General features: G+C 47.1%; 1 protein-coding gene across 1 annotated transcript in view; it reads left to right on the forward strand.

Annotated features, from left to right (window-relative positions):
* The window catches only part of LOC143301546 (metalloprotease mig-17-like), a 9,361-nt gene extending 2,047 nt beyond the window's left edge, over positions 1-7,314 (forward strand). The window contains exons 3-5 of the mRNA XM_076615925.1: positions 3,852-4,010; positions 4,637-4,807; positions 7,146-7,314. Of these exons, the coding sequence (XP_076472040.1) occupies positions 3,852-4,010; positions 4,637-4,807; positions 7,146-7,314 (499 nt within the window). The remainder of the gene's footprint in view (positions 1-3,851; positions 4,011-4,636; positions 4,808-7,145) is intronic.
* Positions 7,315-8,093: the final 779 nt, after the last annotated feature.

An 8,093-nucleotide genomic window follows, 5' to 3' on the forward strand; every position in this document is an offset into this window, starting at 1 on the left:
GAGAGATAGAAAGAGAGAGCGAAAGGGAGGGAGAAAGAGAGAGAGAGGGGGACATACAGACAGACAGACCAGCAGAGCAGACACACAGACAGACAGACAGACATACAGACAGAGAGTGGCAGAACAGAGAGAGAGAGAGAGAGGGGGGGGGGGGGCGAGCGGGGGAGAGACAGAGAGAGACATAGCTAGAATGTGGCAGAGTGGTGTAGGTGGGGGCGGTGGTGGCAGGGAAGAAGAAGAAGAAGAAGAAAGAGAGAGAGACAGACAGACAGAGAGACAGAGACAGAGACACGTGCGGGCGTGCACGTGTGTGTGTGTGTGTGTGTGTGTGTGTGTGTGTGTGTTCATGTTTCAGGTACGACTTGGTAACTAATGATACTGGAGTCCTGTTCCGCTACACGATTGGTAAACAGTACTTCTGAGGGTCTCACTCTTTCTGACTCTCTCTCTCTCTCTCTCTCTGTCACACACACACACACACACACACACACACACACCACACACACACACACACACACATAGATACGCTAGTACATATCTTTGGCTTTTGTCTGTACTCGAATCCGTACACATACATTCCCACAAGCGTCCGTGCATGTAGGCAAGCTCAAACACATGCATGTGAATACGGTATTTCTATGCAGTAACTATATCACTCTTAGTGACAGGAGGGAGAGAGAAGGAAGGAGGCAAAATGGTCAAGACGCTTATCTCAGTGCCAATAACAGTGTCTTAGAGAGTCTGGATTCGATTCCTGCTCTAGCCCCTTCTCTCTAATTTGACTGGAACACAAGACGGGCGCAATAGCTGAGTGGTTAAAGCGTTGGGCTGTCAATCTGAGGGTCCCGGGTTCGAATCACGGTGACGGCGCCTGGTGGGTAAAGGGTGGAGATTTTTACGATCTCACCAGGTCAACATATGTGCAGACCTGCTTGTGCCTCAGGCCCCATTCGTGTGTATATGCAAGCAGAAGATCAAATACGCATGTTAAAGATCCTGTAATCCATGTCAGCGTTCGGTGGGTTATGGAAACAAGAACATACCCAGCATGCACACCCCCGAAAACGGAGTATGGCTGCCTACATGGCGGGGTAAAAACGGTCATACTCGTGTGCATACGAGTGAACGCAGAAGAAGAAGAAGGAGAAGAAGACTGGGACACCAAACTGAGCGTCAAGTCATTCGGATGGGACGATAAACCGAGGTTCCGTGTGCAGCATAAGATCAGTTTCAGTTTCAGTTTCAGTAGCTCAAGGAGGCGTCACTGCGTTCAGACAAATCCATATACGCTACACCACATCTGCCAAGCAGATGCCTGACCTAGCAGCGTAACCCAACGCGCTTAGTTAGGCCTTGAGAGAAAAAGAAAGAATAAATAATAATAATAATTTAAAAAATAAATAAAATAAATAGATATCAATATATTGATGTGTGTGTGTGTGTCTCTGTCTATGTGTGTGTGTGTGTGTGTGTGTGTTGGGGGTGGAGGAGGGGGGGCGGGGAAAGGGGTGTGGGTGTCAGTGTGTTTGCTAGCAATTCGACTTCCACATGGACTTTCCACGTCCAGAAGTTTTGAAATCCGAAGTAAACAGTTGCTCGCTTTTTTGTTGTTGTTGTTGTCTTTGTTGTTGTTGTTGTTGCTTTTTTCCCCCTCAGTGATAGATAGAAATCACCGTGATTCGAACCCGGGACCCTCAGATTGACAGTCCAACGCTTTAACCACTCGGCTGTTGCGCCCGTCGAAACCGGAACTATTTAACCCTTTCACCGCCAAGCTCGCATTCATGCACAGGCGTGGTAGAGGACCCCATGTCACTAAAAGGTGACTTTTCATTGGTCTGTTATCCATGAACCTACTGCACTTAATGTTCGGTGGTAGGATGGGCCATATTTTCTATACACTGCAGGGGGGGAATCCCCAGCTATTCCGAGCCACTGTCTTTTCTGTGTTTGTACAACAAGGGAATTTTGTACTCTAAATTGACTGGCGGTGAAAGGATTAAGAAAGACATAGGGAGTGGTGACCTAATTGTAACGTGTCTGTCTGCTCAAGAAGTTCCTGAGTTCCTGATGGCATGGGTTCGAATCTCACACTTGCCAGAATTTCTCCCTCCCCGACAAGACCTTGAGTGGTGGTGGTCTGGACGTTAGTCATCGTTCGGATGAGACGATACACCGAGATTCGGTGTGCAACATGCACTTAGCGCACGTAAAAGAACCCCCGGCGACAAAAGGGTTGTCTCTGGCAAAATTCTGTAAATAAATCCTCTTTGTAAAACAAATACACATGCAGACAGAAACAAGAGAAAAAAAGGGGTGTGTGTGTGTGTGTGTGTGTGTGTGTGTGTATGTGTGTGTGTGTGTGTGTGAGTGTGTGTGTGTGTGTGTGCGTGTGTGTGTGCGTGTGTGTGTGTGTGTGTGCGCGTGTGCGCGTGTGTGTGTGTGTTGGGGGGGTGGAGGGGTGACGCTGCATTGTGGTTACGCGCTCTCCCCAGGGATGATTTCACATAGTGAAATATGTTGTGACAAAAGAAGAAAAAAAAAAAGAAAAAAGAAAAAAGTAATGCGACATAATGAACACAATAACAAAATAAGGTCGTACACCCCCCCCCCCCCACCACCCCCCCCACAACCACCACCACCACCCCCTTTCCCCCAAGCCTTTTCTTCAGCCAGCGCGGCAGCGGTGAATTCTAGCAGTAGATTTCTAACAGTGAATCCACCGTGCTTAAGGCTGGGCGGCATAGGAAGGCGGGGCCCACTGAGTCCTCTCCTTCCCGGGCGTCCGCCACGCTAACCTTCCCCATAGTCCGAAGTGAGTTACCCGTCCACACGTGGGTGGAGTGAGTAAGAATCAGAGCTAGGCGCATTCCCCAAGGACACACAACATCACTGATGCCTTCTTCTTCTTCTGCGTTCGTGGGCTTCAACTCCCACGTTCACTCGTATATACGCGAGTGGGCTTTTTACGTGTATGACCGTTTTTACCCCGCCATGTAGGCAGCCATACTCCGCTTTCGGGGTGTGTGCATGCTGGGTATGTTCTTGTTTCCATAACCCACCGAAGGCTGACATGGATTACAGGATCTTTAACGTGCGTATTTGATCTTCTGCTTGCGTATACACACGAAGGGGGTTCAGGCACTAAGCAGGTCTGCACATATGTTGACCTGGTGAGATCGGAAAAATCTCCACCCTTTACCCACCAGGCGCACGGTCACCGTGATTCGAACCCGGGACCCTCAGATCGAAAGTCCAACGCTTTAACCACTCGGCTATGACGCCCGTCACCCCTGATGCCGAAACGGGGGTTTCGAACCCTGATCACTGGTGAACACTGGGTCAGAAAGCCCTGAACCATCCTGACCGATTCGGCCACAGTCCCGGCGCCCTCGGCTCATCCTGAATAAACTCATTCGATACAATGATGATATGGATACTTATATAGCGCCTATCCTCGATCGCAGACCAAACTGTAAGCGCTTTACAAACACGGGGTCACGACTGGCACAACAGGCTGCCTACCTGGGTTGAGGTGAACTGACGGCTGCCATTTCAGTGACCGCTCGTCATTCGTTTCCTGTCATTCAATCAGGTTTCAGTCAAACACACATCAGTATACGGCATGCAGACATGCAGTATTTTACGTGTATGACCGTTTTGTTCATCTATTCGGCCGTATAGGCAGCCATGCTCCGTGTGTCGGGGTGTGCATGCTGGGTTTGTTCTTGTCTTTATAACCCACCGAACGCTGACATTATAACAGGATCTTTAACGTGCGTATTTGATCTTCTGGCCGGGCGTAGCATATACACGACTGAAGGGGGTTTCAGTTCAGGCACTGACAACAGGTCTGCACGTAGTATGCTGACCTGCGGGGAGATGGGGAAATGTGTGTTTTCAGGTCGGGCGAGCGTGGGCACGGTGTGTGGAGGTGTCAGTGTGTCCCTGGTGGAGGACAGAGGGGCCTTCCAATCCGTGCTCACGGCGGCTCATGAACTGGCGCACGGGTCAGTTACGTCTAGTGCCCGCGTGCACTGCTGTCGCTATGACCACGATAACAACGATGCGCGTACGCGCGCACACTGATACACACACATGTACACGCACGCACAAGCATGCACACGCACGCGTGTGACCCCCCAATCCATCAAAACCTAACACTTGAACTGATTCCCTCGCATCTTTTAAATCTCGTCTCAAAACTCACCTTTTCCCTCAGCAGTAAGTTCAATTGTTTGGCAAGTCCACTTCCTTTGCGTTAGCTGTGCTTGACTGTGTGTGTATACATATGTATGTGTACATAACTACATGCATGTATATGAATGTGTATTGTGTGTGCGTGCGTTTATGTAAGTTTGTGCCTGCCTATGTGTGCGTATGTGTTAGGGTAGCTGTTAGATACACATGTATTGTTAAAATGTATGTATGTAGTGTGTGTGTGTGTGTGTGTGTGTGTGTGTGTGTGTGTGTGTGGTCATATTTTGGTGTGTGTATGTAACATAGATGTAATGTTTTATGTCAACAAAGCGTTTTTGTAAAGCACCTAGAGCAGATTTCTGGATAGTGTGCTATATAAGTATGCATTATGATTATTATTATTATTATTACAACCAATCAACGTTTTCCCTGACAGCCTGGGGGCGGGGCATGACGGCAAGGGGAACAACTGTCGCGAGGCGGATCGCTTCATCATGGCGGGGGGCACACAACTCCTGACGGCAGCCAACAGCCGCCACCCCTGGCTTTTCTCCCTTTGCTCGGCTCGCGCCATAACCCGCCACGTCAGCGCTGCGCTGGGAGTCAGGTGAGAGAACACTCATCTATTTTTAGACTAGTGGGTCAGAAGTTTCAGTTTCAGGTTTCAGTTTCTCAACTGGAGGAGGCGTCACTGCGTTCGGACTGACAAGTTCACACACGCTGTGCTTATTTATCATCATATTTGCTTATTTGTCATCATTGTTGTCTTATTTATTGATTTTTATTTATTTATTATTATTATTATTTATTATTATTATTACTACTACCTTTTTTATATTATAATTATTATTTATTTATGTAAGCTTATCTATTATCATCATTGTTGTCTTATCTATTTATTATTATTATTATTTATTATTATTATTATTACTACTACCTTTTTTATATTATAATTATTATTTATGTAAGCTTATCTATTATTTATTCACCTTTTTTTTTCTCAAGGCCTGACTAAGCGCGTTGGGTTACGCTACTGGTCAGGCATCTGCTTGGCAGATGTGGTGTAGCGTATACTGATGGATTTGTCCGAACGCAGTGACGCCTCCTTGAGCTACTCGGAAACTGAAACTGTGCCACATCTGCTAGGCAGATGCCAGGATGACCACGACGCAGCGGCATCACCCAACGCGCTTAGTCAGTCAGGCCTTGAGGGCTTGCAGGTTATCATATTCAAGTTATGTACCTATCAGAGTGGATTTCTTCTACTGAATTTTGCCCGGCAGAGGACAACACTCTCGTTGCCATGGGTTCTTTTTCAGTGCGCCAAGTGCGTGCTGCACATGGGCCCCTCAACTTATCGTCTCATCCGAATGACGAAACGCTCAGTTTGATTTTTTCTGTCGGCGGCAAACTTGGGAGAAAGGGTGAGAGCGGGATACGAACCCATACCCTCACAGACTCTGACTATTGGCAGGTGAACGTCTTAGCCCTAGAGGTAACGCGTCCGCTTAGGAAGCGAGAGAATCTGAGCTCGCCGGTTCGAAGCACGGCTCAGCCGCCGGTATTTTCTCCCCCTCCACTAGACGTTGAGTGGTGGTCTGGACGCTAGTCGTTCGGATGAGACGATAAACCGAGGTCCCGTGTGCAGCATGCGCTTAGCGCACACGTAAAAGAACCCACGGCAACAAAGGGGTTGTTCCTGGCAAAATTCTGTAGAAAAATCCACTTCGACAGGAAAAACAAATAAAATTGCACGCAGGAAAAAAATAGAAGAAGAAGAAAAAAAAAAAGAAAAAAAAAGGGTGGCGCTGTAGTGTAGCGACGCGCTCTCTCTGGGAAGAGCAGCCCGAATGAAATACAAATACAACAAATACAAATACACCTTTTCTCTCCCGACTGGGAGTTAGATTTTAGTTCGATGCTGATGAACTTCACGTCAGTGCACGTATCTAAGAATTCTGTAGCAGAAACCCACTCTGTTGATAAGTTCACAAAATCATGTGTGCATGCATTCAACTGAGGCCTGACTAAGCGCGCTGGTTATGCTACGGGTCAGCCGAGCATCTGCCCTACAGATGCGGAGTGGCGTGTAGTGGGTTTGTCCGAACGCAGTGACGCCTCCTTGAGGAGCTGAAACTGAAACTTACCAGTACAATGCAGGGTTAAATCCACTGATCGAAAGACAAGCCTCTTCAGCAGCCGTGCGTAAAGTCACATCACTCCGTGTCTCGTTCTGCCGGAAGTTCCGGTTTGTATGAAGGAAATCAGATTTTCCGGAGTGGAAACGGAGTGAAAGTGATTTGACGCCCGTCTCCTAGGATTTATCTCAAGCTGAGTTTTGTTATAGTTTCATTGACTCACTTGTGTAAACAAAGTGAGTCTGTGTTTTAACCCGGTGTTCGGTTGTCTGTGTGTGTGTGTGTGTGTGTGTGTGTGTGTGTGTGTGTGTCCGTGGTAAACTTTAACATTGACATTTTCTCTGCAAATACTTTGTCAGTTGACACCAAATTTGGCATAAAAATAGGAAAAATTCAGTTCTTTCCAGTCATCTTGTTTAAAACAATATTGAACCTCTGGGATGGGCACAAAAAAAATTAAAAGGAACCCTAATTATATGCAAACTGCATTTACTGTTATATTTATATTTTTTGTATTCTCTAAACTTGGCACTTTGACCTCTTATTCTGACACAACAACAAGAGGAGTCATTATTATCATTTTTTGTTCAAACAGGATCTTCTTTTGATAAGCATGGGATTTTTATTTATTTTGCAAACGTTTTGGGGCAGATAGTAAAAAAGGGAAATTACTCTGTAATTAATGCTAGGGGATTTAATTTATCACAAGTGAGTCTTGAAGGCCTTGCCTCTCTTGTTTTTGTTTTGGAATGTTCCGAGTGTTAGTATATTAAGGAATGCCCCTAGTGCAGTGATGTTATCCAACAGGTCAGGGGCCCAGTGTCTGACCACTGCCCTGCCCCAGTGGGGGGTACCCGGGGTGGAAGGGGTGATACCTGGACAGCTGTACCCTCCTGACCAGCAGTGCCGGCACCTGCACGGCCCCAGCTCCAGATACTGTCACGTGAGTCTCACCGTCAACCAGAAAGGGAGGTAGGTGGCAGAACGGTTAAGACGCCTCATCTGCCAATACAGAGAGTCCGTGAGGGTCTGGGTTCGAATCCCGCTCTCGCCCTTTCTCCCAAAGTTTGACTGGAAAATCGAACTGAGCGTCTAGTCTTTCGGATGACTGAGACATAATAATGGTATTTAATAATAATAATAATAATGGTATTTATATAGCACTGAATCTTGTGCATAGACAAATCTAAGCGCTTTCGCACCAGTCATTCTCACGTTCGCATAACTCTAAAACTGGAGAAACTGAAGACAAGGAAGAGGCAGGGAAGGGAGGCTATTTTGGGAAGAGGTGGGTTTTAAGGCCAGACTTGAAAGAGCTGAGTGTGGAGATTTGACGAAGCGAAAGAGGAAGTTCATTCCAATCGCAAGGTCCAGAGACAGAGAAAGAACGGCGGCCAACAGTCGAGTGTTTGAATCTGGGTATGCGTAAACAGAGTGGATCCGAAGCCGATCGTAGTGAGCGACATGGAGTGTAGAGGTGAAGGCAGCCACAGAGACAGGAAGGGGCAGTTTTGTGAATACATCTATAACATAGAGTGCTGATCTTGTACTTTATTCGGTGTGAGACAGGGAGCCAGTGGAGATGTTGCAAAAGAGGAGTGATGTGCTCAGATGAGACGATAAACTGTGATCCCTCGTGTGCAGAACGCACTTGGCGCACCGAAAAAGAACCCATGGCAACGAGACTGTTGTCCTCTGGCTAAATTCTGTCGAAGAAATCCACTCTGATAAGTACACAAACATATTCAAGCACTC

Source organism: Babylonia areolata, chromosome 27 (assembly GCF_041734735.1).
Source record: "Babylonia areolata isolate BAREFJ2019XMU chromosome 27, ASM4173473v1, whole genome shotgun sequence".
NCBI lineage: Eukaryota > Metazoa > Mollusca > Gastropoda > Neogastropoda > Buccinidae > Babylonia > Babylonia areolata.